The sequence below is a fragment of the Manis javanica genome, chromosome 17 (assembly GCF_040802235.1).
Source record: "Manis javanica isolate MJ-LG chromosome 17, MJ_LKY, whole genome shotgun sequence".
In the NCBI taxonomy this organism is placed as follows: Eukaryota; Metazoa; Chordata; class Mammalia; order Pholidota; family Manidae; genus Manis; species Manis javanica.
This window is the reverse complement of record NC_133172.1, coordinates 52,485,502-52,506,432: the sequence shown is the minus strand read 5'-3', so window position 1 is coordinate 52,506,432 and position 20,931 is coordinate 52,485,502. Positions and strand designations below refer to the sequence as shown.

Below are 20,931 nucleotides of genomic sequence, written 5' to 3'. Positions count from 1 at the left end.
CGGTGACATAAACAAAGCAAATCTATAATTACCAGCCATCTCCAGTAAAGCCAAGAAAACCATTTAGGCACCCTAGGCATTTGTGAAAATTTATCTATGATATGATGGATATTTTCCAACTGTACTTGAACCATCAGACAAATTAAAGCAGCCCATTTCTGGGATCTGTTCACATCCCATATGTTCTTTTAACCATAGATAGTCTATAGTCATGAGATTTTGGGGTGCTACAACTTGCACCCCTCCCAACTCCTGGTTGAGTTCCAACAGTAGAGATCCAGTCAAATTCGTTGTCTCACTGTATGCACATGCCAGCCTAGACATCTCCCTCCTCCTTCTTATGGCAAGTCCAGGAGACGGTGGGCTGGATGCAGCCACAACCGCAGCATCGTCCGGATCCCTGTGGAGGCTTTTTGATGATCATCCCCCGGCACGAGTCCTCCAGAGAGTGCTGATGCCGGAAGCTCCTCCTCATATCGTATCTTAGTTCATTTTCTGGGTATCCAAGCTAGGCCTTGATCTTCTGCGTAGAAACAAACAGACCCTTTGCCCACACTTTGACATGCCCTCTATACCACTGTGCAGAACTCATTGGAGGTCAGCACACAGTAACTGCTTTTTTTTTTTTTTTTAATTAAGAGAAAGGAATATTATCAGAAAAGAGTACCTCCATAGCTGATCATCTGACACCCTTTAAGTGATCAACATTAAGGATATTTAAAGCATGCGTTGATCTTTGATTTACCAATAGTTTTATCCTGTTAAGGAGTAATCCCCCTTTTCTTTCTTTCTTTCTTTTTTTTTTTAAATTTTTAATCTACACTTACCTGAAGAATACTATGTTTACTATGCTCTCCCCTATATCAGGTCCCCCCTAACAACCACATTACGGTTACTGTCCATCAGCTTAGCAAAATGTGGTAGAGTCACTACTTGTCCTCTCTGTGTTGTGCAGCCCACCCTCCCCTTTCTCCCTCCCCCCCATGCATGCTAATCTTAATACCCCCCTTCTTCTTCCCCCCCCTTATCCCTCCCTGCCCACCCATCCTCCCCAGTTCCTTTCCCTTTGGTACCTGTTAGTCCATTTTTGGGTTCTGTAATTCTGCTGCTGTTTTGTTCCGTCAGTTTTTCCTTTGTTCCTATACTCCTCAGATGAGTGAAATCATTTGGTATTTCTCTTTCTCCGCTTGGCTTATTTCACTGAGCATAATACTCTCCAGCTCCATCCATGTTGCTGCAAATGGTTGGATTTTTCCACTTCTTATGGCTGAGTAGTATTCCATTGTGTATATGTACCACATCTTCTTTATCCATTCATCTACAGATGGACATTTAGGTTGCTTCCAATTCTTGGCTATTGTAAATAGTGCTGCGATAAACATAGGAGTGCATCTGTCTTTCTCAAACTTGATTGCCGCGTTCTTAGGGTAAATTCCTAGGAGTGGAATTCCTGGGTCAAATGGTAGGTCTGTTTTGAGCATTTTGATGCACCTCCATACTGCTTTCCACAATGGTTGAACTAATTTACATTCCCACCAGCAGTGTAGGAGGGTTCCCCTTTCTCCACAGCCTCGCCAACATTTGTTGTTGTTTGTCTTTTGGATGGCAGCTATCCTTACTGGTGTTAGGTGATACCTCATTGTAGTTTTAATTTGCATTTCTCTGATAATTAGCGATGTGGAGCATCTTTTCATGTGTCTCTTGGCCATCTGTATTTCTTTTTTGGAGAACTGTCTGTTCAGTTCCTCTGCCCATTTTTTAATTGGGTTATTTGTTTTTTGTTTGTTGAGGCGTGTGAGCTCTTTATATATTCTGGACGTCAAGCCTTTATCAGATCTGTCATTTTCAAATATATTCTCCCATTCTGTAGGGTTCCTTTTTGTTCTATTGATGGTGTCTTTCGCTGTACAGAAGCTTTTCAGCTTAATGTAGTCCCACTTGCTCATTTTTGCTGTTGTTTTCCTTGCCCGGGGAGATATGTTCAAGAAGAGATCACTCATGTTTATGTCTAAGAGGTTTTTGCCTATGTTTTTTTCCAAGAGTTTAATGGTTTCGTGACTTACATTCAGGTCTTTGATCCATTTTGAGTTTACCTTTGTATATGGGGTTAGACAATGGTCCAGTTTCATTCTCCTACATGTAGCTGTCCAGTTTTGCCAGCAACATCTGTTGAAGAGACTGTCATTTCCCCATTGTATGTCCATGGCTCCTTTATCAAATATTAATTGACCATATATGTTTGGGTTAATTTCTGGGGTCTCTAATCTGTTCCACTGGTCTGTGGCTCTGTTCTTGTGCCAGTACCAAATTGTCTTGATTACTATGGCTTTGTAGTAGAGCTTGAAGTTGGGGAGTGAGATCCCCCCTACTTTATTCTTCTTTTTCAGGATTGCTTTGGCTATTCGGGGTCTTTGGTGTTTCCATATGAATTTTTGAATTATTTGTTCCAATTCATTGAAGAATGTTGCTGGTAATTTGAGAGGGATTGCATCAAATTTGTATATTGCTTTCGGCAGGATGGCCATTTTGACGATATTAATTCTTCCTAGCCATGAGCATGGGATGAGTTTCCATTTATTAGTGTCCCCTTTAATTTCTCTTAAGAGTGACTTGTAGTTTTCAGAGTATAAGTCTTTCACTTCCTTGGTTAGGTTTATTCCTAGGTATTTTATTCTTTTTGATGCAATGGTGAATGGAATTGTTTTCCTGATTTCTCTTTCTATTGATTCGTTGTTAGTGTATAGGAAAGCTACAGATTTCTGTGTGTTGATTTTGTATCCTGCAACTTTGCTGTATTCCGATATCAGTTCTAGTAGTTTTGGAGTGGAGTCTTTAGGGTTTTTTATGTACAGTATCATATCATCTGCAAATAGTGACAGTTTAACTTCTTCTTTACCAATCTGGATTCCTTGTATTTCTTTGTTTTGTCTGATTGCCGTGGCTAGGACCTCCAGTACTATGTTAAATAACAGTGGGGAGAGTGGGCATCCCTGTCTGGTTCCCGATCTCAGTGGAAATGCTTTCAGCTTCTCGCTGTTCAGTATAATGCTGGCTGTGGGTTTATCATATATGGCCTTTATTATGTTGAGGTACTTGCCCTCTATTCCCATTTTGCTGAGAGTTTTTATCATGAATGGATGTTGAATTTTGTCAAATGCTTTTTCAGCATCTATGGAGATGATCATGTGGTTTTTGTCTTTCTTTTTGTTGATGTGGTGGATGATGTTGATGGATTTTCGAATGTTGTACCATCCTTGCATCCCTGGGATGAACCCCACTTGGTCATGGTGTATGATCCTTTTGATATACTGTTGAATTCTGTTTGCTAATATTTTGTTGAGTATTTTTGCATCTACATTCATCAGGGATATTGGTCTGTAATTTTCTTTTTTGGTGGGGTCTTTTCCTGGTTTTGGTATTAGGGTGATGTTGGCTTCATAGAATTAGTTTGGGAGTATTCCCTCTTCTTCTATTTTGTGGAACACTTTAAGGAGAATGGGTATTATGTCTTCTCTGTGTGTCTGATAAAATTCCGAGGTAAATCCGTCCGGCCCCGGGGTTTTGTTCTTGGGTAGTTTTTTGATTACTGTTTCAATTTCTTTGCTTGTAATTGGTTTGTTTAACTTTTGTGTTTCTTCCTTGGTCAGTCTTGGGAGGTTGTATTTTTCTAGGAAGTTGTCCATTTCTTCTAGGTTTTCCAGCTTGTTGGCATATAGGTTTTCATAGTAGTCTTTAATAATTCTTTGTATTTCTGTGGAGTCTGTCGTGATTTTTCCATTCTCATTTCTGATTATGTTGATTTGTGTTGACTCTCTTTTTCTCTTAATAAGTTGGGCTAGAGGCTTATCTATTTTGTTTATTTTCTCAAATAACCAGCTCTTGGTTTCGTTGATTTTTGCTATTGTTTTATTCTTCTCAATTTTGTTTATTTCTTCTCTGATCTTTATTATGTCCCTCCTTCTGCTGACTTTAGGCCTCATTTGTTCTTCTTTTTCCAGTTTTAATAATTGTGATGTTAGACTATTCATTTGGGATTGTTCTTCCTTCTTCAAGTGTGCCTGGATTGCTATATACTTTCCTCTTAAGACTGCTTTCGCTGCATCCCACAGAAGTTGGGGCTTAGTGTTGTTGTTGTCATTTGTTTCTATATATTCCTTGATCTCTATTTTGATTTGTTCATTGATCCATTGATTATTTAGTAGCATGTTGTTAAGCCTCCATGTGTTTGTGAGCCTTTTTGTTTTCTTTGTAGAATTTATTTCTACTTTCATACCTTTGTGGTCTGAAAAATTGGTTGGTAGAATTTCAATATTGTGGAATTTACTGAGGCTCTTTTTGTGAGCTAGTATGTGGTCTATTCTGGAGAATGTTCCATGTGCACTTGAGAAGAATGTATATCCTGTTGCTTTTGGATGTAAAGTTCTATAGATGTCTATTAGGTCCATCTGTTCTAGTGTGTTGTTCAGTGCCTGTGTGTCTTTACTTATTTTCTGCCCGGTGGATCTATCCTTTGGGGTGAGTGGTGTGTTGAAGTCTCCTACAATGAATGCATTGCAGTCTATTTCCCTCTTTAGTTCTGTTAGTATTTGCTTCACATATGCTGGTGCTCCTGTATTGGGTGCATATATATTTAGAATGGTTATATCCTCTTGTTGGACTAAGCCCTTTATCATTATGTAGTGGCCTTCTTTATCTCTTGTTACTTTCTTTGTTTTGAAGTCTATTTTGTCTGATATTAGTACTGCAACCCCTGCTTTCTTCTCACTGTTGTTTGCCTGAAATATGTTTTTCCATCCCTTGACTTTTAGTCTATGCTTATCTTTGGGTTTAAGGTGAGTTTCTTGTAAGCAGCATATAGATGGGTCTTGCTTTTTTATCCATTCTATTACTCTATGTCTTTTGATTGGTGCATTAAGTCCATTTACATTTAGGGTGACTATTGAAAGATATGTACTTATTGCCATTGCAGGCTTTAGATTCGTGGTTACCAAAGGTTCAAGGTTAGCTTCTTTAGTATCTTACTGCCTAACTTAGCTCGCTTATTGAGCTGTTATATACACTGTCTGGAGAGTCTTTTCTTCTCTCCCTTCTTATTCCTCCTCCTCCATTCTTCATATGTTGTGTGTTTTGTTCTGTGCTCTTTTTAGGGGTGCTCCCATCTAGAGCAGTCCCTGTAGGATGCCCTGTAGAGGTGGTTTGTGGGAAGCAAATTCCCTCAGCTTTTGCTTGTCTGGGAATTGTTTGATCCCACCATCATATTTAAATGATAGTCGTGCTGGATACAGTATCCTTGGTTCAAGGCCCTTCTGTTTCATTGCATTAAGTATATCATGCCATTCTCTTCTGGCCTGTAGGGTTTCTGTTGAGAAGTCTGATGTTAGCCTGATTGGTTTTCCTTTATAGGTGACCTTTTTCTCTCTAGCTGCCTTTAAAACTCTTTCCTTGTCCTTGATCCTTGCCATTTTAATTATTATGTGTCTTGGTGTTGTCCTCCTTGGATCCTTTCTGTTGGGGGTTCTGTATAATTCCATGGTCTGTTCGATTATTTCCTCCCCCAGTTTGGGGAAGTTTTCAGCAATTATTTCTTCAAAGACACTTTCTATCCCTTTTCCTCTTTCTTCCTCTTCTGGTATCCCTATAATACGAATGTTTTTCCTTTTGTATTGGTCACATATTTCTCTTAGTGTTGTTTCATTCCTGGAGATCCTTTTATCTCTCTCTATGTCAGCTTCTATACGTTCCTGTTCTCTGGCTTCTATTCCTTCAATGGCCTCTTGCATCTTATCCATTCTGCTTATAAATCCTTCCAGGGATTGTTTCACTTCTGTGATCTCTTTCCTGACATCTGTGATCTCCTTCCGGACTTCATCCCACTGCTCTTGCATTTTTCTCTGCATCTCATCCCACTGCTCTTGCATTTTTCTCTGCATCTCATCCCATTGCTCTTGCATTTTTTTCTGCATCTCTGTCAGCATGTTCATGATTTTTATTTTGAATTCTTTTTCAGGAGGACTAGTTAGGTCTGTCTCCTTCTCAGGTGTTGTCTCTGTGATCTTTGTCTGCCTGTAGTTTTGCCTTTTCATGGTGATAGAGATAGTTTGCAGAGCTGGTACAAGTGACCGCTGGAAGAGCTTCCCTTCTTGTTGGTTTGTAGCCTTTTCCTGGGAGAATAGCGACCTCTAGTGGCTTGTGCTGGGCAGCTGTGCGCAGACAGGGCTTCTGCTTCCTGCCCAGTTGCTTTGGGGTTTATCTCCGCTGTTGCTGTGGGCTTGGCCTGGCTGGGGCTGTTCCTCCAAAATGGTGGAGCCCCGTTGGAGGGGGAGCAGCCAGGAGACTATTTATCTCCGTAAGGGGCCTCTGTGCTCCCTGCTGCCCAGGGGGTTAGAGTGCCCAGAGATCCCCAGATTCCCTGCTTCTGGTCTAAGTGACCTGTCCTGCCCCTTTAAGATTTCCAAAAAGCACTCTCCAAACCAAAACAACAGCAGCAACAATGAGAGAGGGAACAGAAAGAAAGAGAAAAAAAAAAGGAAAAAAAAGGAAAAAACAAGCGATTTTTTTTTTTTTTTTTTTGTCCTCAGGTGCCGGTCCCAGGCACCCGCTCTCTGGTCCTGCTGCCCTGTCTCCCTAGCACCAGGGTCCCTGTCCTTTCAAGGCTTCCAAAAAGCACCCACCCACCGGTCCCGCAGGGAAGGAACGCTCAATATTCTTTGTCCTCAGGCACTGGTCCCACGCACCCGCTCACCAGTCCCGCCGCCCTGCCTCCCTAGCACCGGGGTCCCTGTCCCTTCAAGGCTTCCAAAAAGCACTCGGCAAAAAGAGAGAAAAAAAAAGGGGAAAAACGCACGATTTCTTCCGTCCTCAGGTGCTGGTCTCAGGCACCCACCCACCGGTCCCACAGGGAAAAATGCGGGATATTCTTTGTCCTCAGGTGCCGGTCCCAGGCACCCGCTCACCAGTCCCGCCGCCCTGCCTCCCTAGCACCGGGGTCCCTGTCCCTTTTAGGCTTCCAAAAAGCACTCGCAGAAAAGAGAAAAAAAAAAGGGGAAAAACGCGCGATTTCCTCTGTCCTCAAGTGCCGGTCTCAGGCACCCACCCACCGGTCCCGCAGGGAAAAACGGGGGATATTCTTTGTCCTCAGGCGCCGGTCCCAGCCACCCGCTCACCAGTCCCGCCACCGTGCCTCCCTAGCACTGGGGTCCCCGTCCCTTCAAGGCTTCCAAAAAGCGCTCGCCAAAAAGAGAGAAAAAAAAAAGGGGAAAAACGCGCGACCTCCTCCGTCCTCAGGCACCGGTCTCAGGCACCCGCCCCCAGGTCTCGCAGGGAGAAACGCGGGATATTCTTTGTCCTCCGGCGCCGTTCCCAGGCACCTCCTCACCGGTCCCGCCACCCTGCCTCCCCAGCAACGGGGGCCCATCCCTCTAAAGCTTCCAAAAAGCGCTCGCCAAAAAAAAAGAAAAAAAAAACCGCTCCGGTTTCTCTCCACCCGCCGGGAGCCGGGGGGAGGGGCGCTCGGGTCCCGCCGGACTGGGGCTTGTATCTTACCCCCTTCACAAGGCGCTGGGTTCTTGCAGGTGTGGATGTGGTCTGGATGTTGTCCTGTGTCCTGTGGTCTCTATTTTAGGAAGATTTTTCTTTGTTATATTTTCATAGCTCTATGTGTTTTTGGGAGGAGATTTCCACTGCTCTACTCACGCCGCCATCTTGGCTCCGCCTCCTTCATTGAGAGTTTTATCATGACAGGGTGTTGAATTTTGTCAGATGCTTTTTCTGCATCTACTGAGATGATCATGTGAATTTTATTCTTTATTCTGTTAATGTAATGTATCACATTATTTGATTTTCATATGTTGAACCATCCTTGCATCCTAGGGATAAACACCAGTTAGTCATAGTGTATGATCCTTTTAATGCCGCTGGATTTGGTTTGCTAGTATTTTATTGAGGATTTTTACATCAATATTCATCAGGGGTATTGGCTTGCAGTTTTTTCTTGTGGTGTCTTTGCTTGGCTTTGGTATCCAAAAGACCTGAAATCAGGATCTTGAAGAAATATTAACGCTCCTATGCTCACTGCAGTGCTATGCAAAATAGTCAAGATGTGGAAATAACCTAAATGTCCATTGACAGATGAATAGAAAAAGAAAATGTGCTATGTGCATAAATGGAATACTGTTTGGCTTTAGAAAATAAAAAAATATTCTGCAGTATGTGACAGCATGGATGAACCTTGAGGACAGTATGCTAAGTGAAATAAGCCAGTCATAGGAAGATTAATAGGGTATAATTCCACTTAAGTGAGGTAGCTAAATTAGTCAAATTCATAGAATCAAAGAGTGGAATGGTGGTTTCCAGGGGCTAGGCAGAAGGGAAAACAGGGAGTTACGAAAGTTTTAGTTAAGCAAGGTGAATAAGCTCTGGAGAGCTTCTACACAACATTGCACCTATAGTCAACAATAATGCATTGTACCCTTAAAAATTTATTAAAAGAGTAGATCTCATGGTTAAGTGTTTTTACTATGACAAAACTGTAATGAGGAAAAATAATAAACAATAAATAAAATAATAAAATAAATTTATATTTCAATATATAATAAATAATAGGATAATAAAACCTAGAATCTGGAAAACAAAAACAAAAATCAGTGCATCATGAAAAGTACTCTAACTTTAGTAACTGGGATTTTGTTATGATTTTTTTGGCTTGGTATTTGTATTTGTTTTGTTTATTTCAACACAAGAGTAAAACTTCATTATTATATATGCTATCTATGACCCAAAGTAGTCTTAGAAAATATTTTAAAAATCTATTAATTTTATGTAAACACAGAAACAAACTATTTCCTTCAGAATTATTTTTAAAAGATCTTGAACATATCTCCTTCAAAGAAAATAATTACCGGTAAACAGCTTTTTCAAATTCTTATTGGTAGCATATATTTAACAATATTGGTAAAGACTGAGAGAAGCTGAATGTTACATCATCTCTGATAATTAAATGTGCTTTTTTTTAAATAAATTGATCACTTAAAGAAAGTGTCTTAGGCTGGGCATCCCAAATTTCCTTTTGTTGTTAATTCTCTATTTCATACCATCATTGTTGAAGAACATACTTTGGATGATTTCAATCCTTTTAAGTTTGATAAAGTGTGTCTTACGGTCTAATATATGGTCTAGCCTGGAGAATGTTCCAGGGGCACCTAAGAAGAATGTGTATTCTGCTGTTGTTAGATGTAATGTTCTGTAGATGTCTTTTAGGTATAGTTCATTTATCGTACTGTCCAAGTCTTCTATTTCCTTATTGATCTTCTGCCCAGTGTTCTGCCCATTAAAATGTGAACTGAAATCTCCAACTATGATTGCTGAATTGTCTATTTCTCCATTCAATTCTGTCAGTTTTGCTTCATATCTTTGTGGGCTCTGTTGCTATGTGTGTACATGTTTACAATTGTTATGTTTTCCTGATGGGTTGACTCTTTTATTATTATAAAATGTTCTTATTTGTCTCTAGTATTAATTTTTGTCTGACAGGCTATTTTGTCTGATGGTAGTGTGACATATGCTGGTTTTCACTTTGATTACAGAGTTGTTGGTTTTCAAGGCTACTGCAGAGCTGGGGGAAGGGTGTGGGTCTAGGCAAGTTAAAAATACCACAAAGTTCACTGTTCTTATGGATATTTAGCCATTTTTCTTGAATAAGTTCTCCTAGGAGTGTTATAAACCTTTGGTTAATTTCAAGAATTCTGAAAAAAATTGATTTTGATAGATTCTGCAGCACTATGGAAGAGTAGATTTTTGGAGGCCCTTCCCTGCCATTCTTGCTGGCATCACAATTCCTTGGTTTTTCATTCAATAACTTATCTTGGAAAATGTATATGTTATCTTTCTCTCTCTCTCCTTCCCATCTATCGCTCTTATCCATTTTAATGGCTACATGATATTCCAGTGCCTGGATGGTCAGTTTCCTATTGACACTCACTGAGCACCTCAGTCTGGATGAGGCCTTTACACTAGAGACTGTGGGGCTATTCCCAACACAACTACTCTCCAGAGACTTATGGTAGGGTGAGAATTAATCTCTCAAGAGAGGATGCTATGAGTACTTTCAGTGTCAGACAATGTTAAACGGTCTCACCTTGATTCTGAGTTCCAGGCCCTTTAAGACACACTTCTTAAATGGTTGGAATGACAAGGAGGCCTGGGTGCTCTGCCCCACATCCACAGTGCCATCAGTGGGTGAAAACCCCATGTACTGCAGCAGGGCTTTGGGGCCAGACAGCTCTGTCTGGAAGCTGAAGTTGAACTTTCCAGTGTTGATAAAGTTGAACTCACACTGGACGCATTCATTCAACTCCACCTGAGAGACAGAGAAGAGAGCGGTATGGTCAGTGGATGCAACTATGACCTTCTCTGGGGTCAGGATATGTAACATGTTGGGGGGAAATATCCCATAGGAAACGGATGGTACGTGATGTTAGTGAATTGAGTATTAATAGTTTAATGTAGTCAGATATTCCATCAAGAGCTACAAGGTGTTGGGGGCCCCTCATATTTGGAAAATAAGATGACAATTTAATTCTTAGACCTCCTTTAGTGGCCAAACATTCTTCCTATATCTTTAATACAAACATTCTTCCTTTTCCCAATTATTTTTCCACCCCCTAAAAAATAAAAGTTGTCTCATCAAAACTATACATGTCTGGGGATGGCATTGCTCCTGGCATGGTGTGCTCTCCAGGTCTCCCTGGCATTTGAAACAGAGACAGCAGCTAATAATCACTTATATTATCTTTGCCAGCCAATGAAGAAACGGAGAGAGAGAGAGAGAGAACGCAAGGCCCTCTCACACCTTTACCTCATAGAAGCTGATGATGGTGGTCTCGTTGGGAGTCAAGAGAGTGACTAAGCCAGTCCTGTCCTTGCACTTGACCTCTGCATTCATGGTGTAGCCCTCAGCCTTGACATTTAAGGTCAGAGGCTGGGCTTTCTTTTCCACATTACAGATCAAATTAAAGTTCACATCTCCTTCCTCCTTTGGTGTGAAGAAAATATCAATTGGGAAGCTGGTTGGGGAACAAAAACAGCAGATTACAACCTGTTGCACCAGCCAGTTACAACCTGCTAAAGAATATATGAGCCTAGTGGATTAGCAGATATATTATGAGGAAAGGGCATTACAGCTCCAAATTATGATGAGTTTTGAGGATTTGCCAAGCAAGGCAGGACATCGCTTTATGGATTCACAAATACAGTAGATAACAAGGAAAAGGATAGAAATATAAGACAAAGTATTGGGAACAAAGGTTTAAAATTCTCAGTGCTCCACAATTCATCAGCAAATGAACAACAGGGAGAAAGTAGGATAGAGATGGGATTGTTAATATCTAAATTTTAGAGTTGGAAGGGACTTCATAAGTGGGGCGCTCTAAGAGAAACTGATTCTCCTGGCTGGTAGGGCTGGGGCCCCTGCCATGCTGGGAGAGTGCAGTCCTGCAGGCCTTCCTTCTTTACCTTGACAGCGGTGGGACCCAGCCTTCCATGGGACATATGACCAGGCTGTTGCTGAAGCCTTCGGAGTATCGGGAGTCATCCTGGAAGGCAAAGTGGAACCCCTGCTCCTCCTTGTTGATGATCTGCACGGTCCTCCGGGCTTCTCTGCCTGGGGAGGAAACACCGGCCCTCGGTGGGGTGCTCGTGCCTGCTCCGCAAGTACCTCAGCAGATACTGCTCCGCAGGCGACAGGAAGCCTTCTTAGAAGGGCTTCTCCGACTTCTTTTCTCTCCTCTTCCAAGATTCTTGGCCTTTAATTTAATCTTTTTTCCTTCCTTTTCTTTCCAAGTGACCTTGCTCCCCCAGGGGACCCCACCTCTTCCTTCTAGGACTTTACCTGTTGCCTGCTCCTGCTGGGTGGCTCTTCCTCCTCAGGCACAGCTCTCCTGTGACTCTGGTGGCACCCTTTTCTCTCCTGGTCCTCCAGGTCCAGTGCCTTCCTGCTTTTGTTAACGGGGGCTTCACGCATTATCATTCCACCCACATCTCTGTGAATAATCCTTGCACTGAACTCTTCCGAGTCAGACCCGGGATATGTCATGAGTGTCCTAATAGGGCCCCAACTAATACATCTCCTATCACTGTTTTGCTTTTTCTTATCGTCATTGATTATTGCAGAGCATTTGTTTTTCCACATAAACTTTAGAATCATTTCAGCCAGTTCCCCCCACCTCCGATCTTTTTGGGATTAAGATTGCTAGATTTAACAAATCATTTTTTAGTATATAGTAGGTTTCAAATATTATACTAAAAAATTATTCATTGTTATCTGAAATTCAAATTTAATTGTACATCCTGTATTTTGCCTGGCAACCCTAGTTGGGATTCTAATTAGAACTTGATTAAATTTGCATTTGATTGAGAGATTTGGCAGATACTCGGATCTTGGTTGGGGTCATTTTAACAAGATTTTAGAGTTTTCTTCATATTAAGTCCTGTGCTTTTCTTGTTACATTTATCCTTAGATACTACATAGTTTTGTTACTTTTGAATGGATTTTTTTTGTTTATGTTACTAGCTGCTTGTTGCTAAAAGAAAGAGGAACTACAGATTTTTGCATACTTTTCTTACATCAGCCACTTACTAAATTATCTTGTTGATTCTAGAAGTTTGTGTTCCTTTTCTCTAGAGCCTCTTGAGGTTTTCTATGTGTGAAGTCATAAAAATGAGATGGTTTTGTCTCTTTTTCTCAATGTTTGTGCCAATCATTTAATTTTCTTGTTCTACTTTATTTGCTAAAATCACTAAGAAAATGCTCAATCATAATGGTGATAATGAGCATCTTTGCTTAATCCATGATTTTACTTGAAGCGGTTTTAGTGGTTTATTACAAGAAAATATTTCCCTCCTGATTTTGGTTAACCCTAATTTTTTCCTCTGTTCCTGTTCTACTATTAGAGTTTTTGTTCAAAGTGCTGAATTTTAGCAATGATTTTTCAGTGTATAGTAATATGAGCTAATGGCTATTCTTTAATCCTGTTGATGTAATATTATATTGAAATGCACCACCTTTGCATTCCTAAATTAAATTCTGTTTGTCTTGCTGTTATTATTCTTATGCTACATTGTTCATTTATGTGTTCAAAACCCTACTAAACACCATAATCTCCTTCCACCTACTTATATGTATAAGTATAAGAAATGTATGGAAATAATATGCTTCAAACTGTTAACACTGGTTTCCTTTGATGGAAAGGAGAGGATGAGATAGGATGCGTGGGGAGAGATAATTAAATTTTTCCTTATACAACACTCAATATAATAACACATTGAGTTATTATAAAGAATATTTCTTACATAAATTAAAAAACTCTAATGAATTACTAAAAAAAAAATCCTCTAGCTTTAGTTATGTTTTACACACACACACACACACACACACACACACACACACACACACACACACACACACACACACACACCTCACATGCATGTGGTAAGTGGCCTGGCAATCAGTTCCTCTATTTCCTTCAGGGCTCTGATCAAATGTCACCTTCCCACTGCCCACTGGCACTCCTTATTCCCTCTACCTTGCTTTATTCTTCTCTAGAACACTTATCAACAGCTGACATGCTATACATTTTACTTTTTTATTTTTTGGTAGTCCGTTTGCTGAGTGTAACCTTCCTACGTGTAGAGACTTTGGCTTTATCCATTGCATTCCCAGCTCACAGGGAATGCCTGGGGCATACAAAGGGCTCAGTTGAACTGAAGAAAAACCTGAAAGGCAGAGAAATCTTTGGCAAAGGCCAAGAGACAAGCCAATACAGCCCATAATCTGGGGGCACAAGTCGGAAGGGGCCGACAGGAGGCTCTGGAAATGAACATAAGTCAGTCCAGGCCCTAAAGGACTCTTCCAAGTGAGATCTGTAGTAAGGCTCCTACATTTCCTTGGGTTATTAGTTTGTGTGCTAAGAAGATACTTGATGGAAACGAGATTGCGAGGTGACTATTCTGCGGCTTGTGAACAGCGATGGCGGCAGGCTCCTTCCTGGAAGGCCCCGGGAAAAGTCCCCGCCCACGTCTGCGCCTGGAGAGCACTGCTGCGTGGATCCCGCTCCCCTCCCCCAAAGGTCGTGCCATCTCTAAAAACCGACACAGCAGCCTTACCGATGAGGAGACAACTGAAGTGGAGGTGTGGCTTGTCCAGATGGATAAGAGGGTCAGTGGCTTTGCCTACCAGCAGGAAAGGGACTGTGATGTTGTGTTCAGGGATTGAGAAAGTCCAGAACGCTTCTGTGATGTCAAGATGGGAGGGTATGAACTGGAAGACCACCTAAGAAGACATTTTGGGACACAGTGGTAAGAGGCACTTCTGTTCATTACTCTGCGTGCCCTTGGAGGCTTATCAGCCCTGGGGTTATGAGGGCTGACGGTACCAGGTCATCACTGCCTTTCTGCCCTCTCGGTAAAGCTCTGCAAGTTTGTGTGCAGCAACATCAATGTCTGTCTGCCCTGCCCACAGGCCCTCTTCAGGGGTCCACCCAAGCCATGGTCTCTGCTGGCAAGGCTATCATGTCTCATGCCCAGTCTTGGATGCATGTGAAAATGGGGAGATTCAGCTAGAAATATGCAACTGTGGCTTTTCCCAGAATGTTTGGGAGAAATGGCAACCCTGGGCCCACTGGTCTGTGTGACTGTCATCTGCCAGAGCAGCACTTTGGCCAGCCAGCCCTGGTACACAGCATTCCTATCATTATCCCCCTGGCCTGCTTCATTCACCTGTGCGACCTTCTTGAAGATATCTGAATCCATAATTTCTGTTTCATGGATTAATGTCTGCCTCCAAGATTCTCTGTAGAAGTTATAGGGCATAGGGCGCACAGATCGGTTTTGGCCAGTGAGCTCCTATTTCTTTAAGTCTAATTCCCTACCCTCTATCATTGTGTAAACATGAGGACTAAGCCATGGGCCATGACTCCACTTTACTCTTCTGCCCTTTGGCCTGACCAAGTGAAGCATTATCTGTGCCTTTTCACTGCTGTTAGTCCCTTGGACAAAAATAACTCCTTATTTCATCTTATGGTACGAGTCCTAGGGTTCTCGGGTACTGGTGTCCAGCCCTACTTGCCTGCTTTTATAATTCCAGTTTTTAAAACTGCAAATATATTTCTCCATGGCCAACCAAGAGAGCTCAGGTCTGTCTTGTTCATGAGGATTGCCTAATATCTATGGAGGCCCCTCAAGAAGTATTTGCTGACTGATGTAACTTCGGGCCGTTCTCCCTAACTCTACCTATGGTCTACGGCACACTTGCTATGCAGAGAGACAGGATAATTACAGCCCTGGGTTGATGGCCCTCATTCACACACACACCTCAGCTTTCTTTTCAGGGTGGATGGAGCCCTTCTCTGTGAGACATGTGAAAGCTGGCAGGTTCTGGAGACTTTCTGTTTCTTCAGAGATCCAGCAGAAGGAGTAGGTGCTGCTGGTTGGGTTCAGAATCGTAAAAGTCCTGGCCAAGGGGGAAGAATTGATGGTAGAGAGTGAGGAGGGGGTGCAGATTAAAGGAAACTCTCTTAGGACCTGCTCCAGCACAGTTCCCCTCTCTGGGAATTGGAACTTCCCTGGGCACTTTGTTACTATAGAGATGAGAGGTGCATCTCATTTGGGAATCCAAAAATATGGCTCGAGTTCTCCACTTTGAATGATAATGATACCCAGGGTCCCTCTGTCCCAGGGATCCTCTGTAGTCAAGCTGGTGGTGAGAGGTTATGTTTTCATGACTTCCACATGTTTAGTGTCAGAACTAAATAGAGAGAACTCAGCTTCCTTTCTGTAGCAGTTCTCTATAAAGTCAAACCCAGCATATCAAGCCTGTTCCTAGGAACCACACTAGCTCACTTCTCTGATTTCCTCCTCTGAGCTCTTTAGAAGGGTTGACTCATATGAACACAACCAATGCAAACCTGAGGGACTCACCGGAGGTTCTTGCCTCCTATGCCCACACTGCTGAACTCAATCACCCGGGTGTTTGGGTCCAGAGCCCCACCACCAGGCCCTCGGAGGTCTGGGTGGCGCCGATGACTGCTGAGGTAGTCTGAGTCTTGCAGATCAAAATGGCAGATGGGCAAGGAGCTCCGCCCCTTTGCTGATAATACTGGACCTTGCTCTCCAGGTGGCAGGTTGGGAATCCTGAGAGGAGAAGGTTGTTTTTGTTTTTATTTATTTATATATTTAAAAAATCCAATGTTGCCCTCTTGGTTGGAAATGAATTCACCAGAATGTGAGCTCCATGAGAGCAGAGGCTGGGTCTGTCTTCGTCAAGGACAAAATCTCAGTGCTCTGAATAGTGGCTAATATATAGTGTTCATTAATTAGTTGTTGAGGAGATGAATGCATTAATAGGCTGAGTACAAGGAGCTTGAATTCTGGTTCCTTTTGTGGATCCAAGTATGGCCTAAAGTCGCTTCCTCCATCAGTGCTCAGCGGCACATCCCTGCTGTAAAATGAGCAGTCTTACCGTCTGGGCCCTCTCATAGGCATCTAGTGGGATCCGAAAAGTGACCCAGAATTCCTTAAAAAGTATCCTGAGCTCCTTGGAGAGGGTGACTGGGTGTGGGCAGACTTCTAGCCCCGGCACTGAGCTTAGGTGGCTCGGGTGTGGGAGGGTCCTCTGCCGCGTGACTGCAGGGACTCCAGAAGGCTTTCCACATAGGTTTCTACCGCCTTAGGCCATGTGGTTCACAGAATTCTTCTGGAAGGTGGGTATTCTCCACAGAGCCCTCCTGGGAGTGGGTACCATATCAGGGAGTTTCACTGACAGATACTATCAGATTGGCTTTTCTCTACCTGGGCCTGGCCTCCTCTATTCCTCACCAACTATGGACCAGGTCTACCTCTCCCACCATCACCACCGTCTAATGTCTACTATGCTTATTGCATGCCAGGCACTGTTCTAAGCTCTTCACTTGAATTAACTCATTTAATCTGCATGACCACTTTACAAGGTAGGTACTGTTACTTGCATTTTACATATGGGGGAAATCAAGACTCAGAAAAGGTACAAGAAAGCCTTCCTAAGTTCATGCTTGCCCAAAGACTGGAACCCACCCGGCTGTCAACCATTCTGTTGCCCAGTGGGATCCTGTATGTGGCTGGGAAGGGGGTGGTGGGCAGGAGGAAATATCTAGAGAGGGTTGATGAGCAAAACAAAAGACCAAATTCTCCTTGCTCTCCAAAGCCTGGACCCTTTGAACCTTTCCAAAGAGAAATATGACAGTTAGGGGCTGTGGAGGGGCCCAGGGCAGGAAAGAATGGTGGCAGTGGTGGGACAGAAGGGATCGGAACCACAGAGGTTTGCTCTGGGAAGCACATCTCCTTACTGGCAGAAAAGATTGCTCTCGAAGTCTCCAACCTCCAGCGGGGAGAATTTCACTTTAACTTTCTGAATCTTCCCCACAGGCACGATGCCTGAGGAGGGCTCCACAGAGAAAGGAGGTGGGGAGGCGTCATTCCTGTGGTCTGTAGCACTGTCCAGGGTGCTGGCTGTGTGCAGTGTACTCTGGCTCAGCTGGTCTGTTTGAGAACCTGGGGGCAGACAGAGAACCAGTGAAATTCTTTATTTGCAGTGGGAAGGCAGGTGGAAGGCAGCCCACTCACAGGTCCTTAGGGACTTAGGTCTGTGGGCTCACCTCTTCTAGTAGGTATACTTAGCTTTGGGCACCAGGAGTAAGGAATTGGCTCATATCTCTCACAGGAGACTCAAAAAATAATTCTATTAATTGCATTGAGTTTTCAAATTTGTTTTCTTTTGGTTCAAGGGGGTGGGTCAAGGAGATGTCTGTGGGTCTTCTGTCTCAACAATAATAGACTGTGAATATAATTTTCAGAGAATCATTGTTTTAAAAAGTGGGGGTTCCCAAGGATGAGGGTCTGTGAATTTCCAAAGTTACAACAATAGTAGTGAATATGTGTCCACCAAGTGCTGGGCCCTTCTCTATGTGCTTCATATGTATCAACTGCAAATTGGGCACTGGTGTGTATTTTCTTGGGGAGACACTTCATAGCTTCCATCAGTTTCTCCAAGGCTCTGTAATCTCCGAGAGGTTAAGATCTAAAAGACAGTATTCCCAGGGATTTGTGAGAGCAGGGTGCTGACCTGGTAGGGGCCCAGGGCTTGGGCTCCAGGAGGGTGGAGGTCAGCTCTTGAGTTTCTCAGGCCCATTTGGCTCTAAAGATACCACCAGATCTCTGCTGTGCTCCCCCTTAGCTACTGAGGGGGTTGTCCTAGTAGTGCGCACTTCTCCATGAACAAGGCTCTTCTACTAATCACGGAAATTCGAGCCCTGAGTTTCACCTGTCATCACATTTACCTTGGTTATCTGGCATTTCAGCCTTTGAGGTCTCGTTGGAGATCCAGTTGAACTGCAGCTGCACATTTCCTGAATTAATCAGTTCAAGCCTGCAAACAGGTCAGGGAATGGGTTTTAGAAATGGGCTGCAGATGATTTTTGTCCTGCTGCACATCATCTACCCTGCTACTTTCTCCTTTATGTCACCACTTTTTTTCTTAAATATTTCTTTTAAAGGCAAGTTTTAAGCAATTTTATCTGATATCATAATTTGATGTGTTAGCCATATTTTCTTCTAAAACACATAAATATGCACAAAGCTATTAAAAGCAAAAATATACACACTGTTGAGCATTTAAAATCATCTTGCATACCACCAGCACCCTACGCAATGAGCTTTCAAGTTTTCTTGCTAAGAACCAGGAGACAGAAGCTTTTTCTGGAATCACTACTAAATTTGATCACAAACATGGCAGAAGGATGAAGCCTTGAGGCAAGAAAATGACTGTGTCAGAGAAAGAAACACACATGCTCTTCCTGGTTTTAGGGGAGCAGTGAGAGTTGAGAGCTGTGGGGAGCGTAGGCCTTGGGTGGGGTGTGGGGATTCAATTTCCATTATCTCCTCCAGGAAGACCACGCAGATGTGCTTGAAGTCAAGTGCTTTGACGTCAGGGGCTTATGTTTATTGTGTAAACTTATGAGCCCTGGTTGTTACCTGAAAGAAAATTGTTAGAAAGTGGAGAAACCTCTGTGGCACAGAAAAGAGTTCTTGGCTTAGGTCAGGGGTTGGCAAACTTCTTAATAAAGGGCCAGTTAGTATGTTTTCTGGCTTTGTGTGCCATATCACTCACTCTGCTGTTTCAGTGTAAAAGCAGCCACAGACGATACATGAACAGGTGGTGTGCTTGTGCGCCCAAACTTTATTTACAAAAGAGGCAGGTGATGGGATGTGGTCTGCAGGCCACAGTTTGCCGACCCCTGCTTTAGGCCATCGGCAGAGGGTTGCACTGCCCACCTTCTATCTTTTGGTTCTGTGATATTTTGAGAGGACGCTTTAAGTGCAGCAAATACAAAATGAGTTGAACAAGTTATTGACTAATTTTTACAAAGCAGAAGTGTCAGCAGTTTACATTTTTGTGTTTGAAATTCTCAAAGAATAGTCACAGGCCTTCTCTTTTTATCTATCTTGGTATATGTTGCTCTTCCTGCCTAGAAGGCCCTTTTTCTCACTTCTTCACTTCTGGCCACCTCCTACTTGTCCTCCACAATTCAGCTGGGGCGCCACTTTGTCTGAGAAGCCTTCCCTAACTCCCTGTCTCTCCCCATGGTCCACTTTAGGTACCCCTAATGGCACATGCCCGACACCATAGGGAAACTGTCAGCTCACCTGTTTTCACCCATTCCCCCCGAACTGCAATGAGCCCTTGGAGAGCAAGACCTGCAGATCCTTGTATTCCTATCTGAGCGTGGGTGAGAGTTAATATAACCCTTTCTCCTTTTAAGGACAATCTGACTTTTCATTAACTTTCTAGCTCTGTTTCCTGGACACCTGATGAAGGAGATATGTCAGCTGCATTATTAGGCAACATTAGTCATAGTTAAAGTGACCCCTGATTGATTGGAAAAGCACACCTGGCCTGGGAGGAGCTCTGATTACCCCTAGGGAGGTCACAGCCATGGGGTTCTCTGAGTGCGGTGACTCCTGTAACTGGGCAAGTCCCCTGCAGGGATCCTGGAAGCTAAACCTGTGGAGTGGTTATGAGAAATGTCGCCTCCTAAGCTAAGATGCATTCCATCCTCACTAGTGTGGATATTGCCTGAGCTGTCACCTAGGGGGGCCAGAAAGGACCAGCCCGGGGTGGTAATGTGGACTGCTGCAAGGGCTATTCCCACTGAAGCTGATCACCTGATGCCATCCTCCTGACAGACTGTTTCCTGGACTATGTCTTGATTTCAAATGTGAGCTTAAATACCTTCATGGGGCTGAATGCTTCTCTGGACCCAGGAAGACACTCTTGGGTGCCACACAGATATGATGTCTGGTATGTGTTGTCTTAGACACTGAATAAATGTTTGATGAAGGAATGAGTCAATGATGAAAAGACAGAGCTTCTCTGATGAGCGTTAGGGGCTCTGGATGACTCACTCAAACACTCGGGTCTGGTAAACCAGCGTTTCCTTAAAGTGCACGTTGGTCACTGGGCACTGGTATGAGGCAAAATCCACACTGGCGCTGATCTGAAGCTGCAGTTCCCGGTAGTTTTCCTCCAGTACCGAGTGAGCGGGCTCAAGGTCTGTCTCTATCACCTGTAACAAAGGCAGCCATGTCCTCAGTGACTCAGAGCCAGCTGCTTCGCAGGAATAAAGGGAGGATGACAGAGGACTACATTTTACCCATGCAAATCAACAACAACTCACAAACTCAAGTTCCAGAATAATTGATTAAGGCAAACCTAAAATGTCTCCTAAATGGGAAAGGACACAGAGATTGCTGACTGCATTAGGACTTCATAGACATGAGTTTTGGGGTCAGATGGATTCCAAAGAAGGTAGGAGAAAGGAAATCATTAGGATAGGAAGAGGTATGAAT

At 43.1% G+C, this 20,931-nt stretch overlaps 1 protein-coding gene across 1 annotated transcript in view; it reads right to left on the bottom strand.

Annotated features, from left to right (window-relative positions):
- Positions 1-20,931, bottom strand: part of HYDIN (HYDIN axonemal central pair apparatus protein) — a 361,576-nt gene that overhangs the window by 29,023 nt on the left and 311,622 nt on the right. Inside the window, exons 69-77 of the mRNA XM_073225416.1 lie at positions 20,488-20,648; positions 18,363-18,451; positions 17,373-17,577; positions 15,970-16,182; positions 15,364-15,502; positions 14,158-14,323; positions 11,509-11,656; positions 10,853-11,060; positions 10,133-10,354 (exon numbers count right to left, since the gene is read on the bottom strand). Of these exons, the coding sequence (XP_073081517.1) occupies positions 10,133-10,354; positions 10,853-11,060; positions 11,509-11,656; positions 14,158-14,323; positions 15,364-15,502; positions 15,970-16,182; positions 17,373-17,577; positions 18,363-18,451; positions 20,488-20,648 (1,551 nt within the window). The remainder of the gene's footprint in view (positions 1-10,132; positions 10,355-10,852; positions 11,061-11,508; positions 11,657-14,157; positions 14,324-15,363; positions 15,503-15,969; positions 16,183-17,372; positions 17,578-18,362; positions 18,452-20,487; positions 20,649-20,931) is intronic.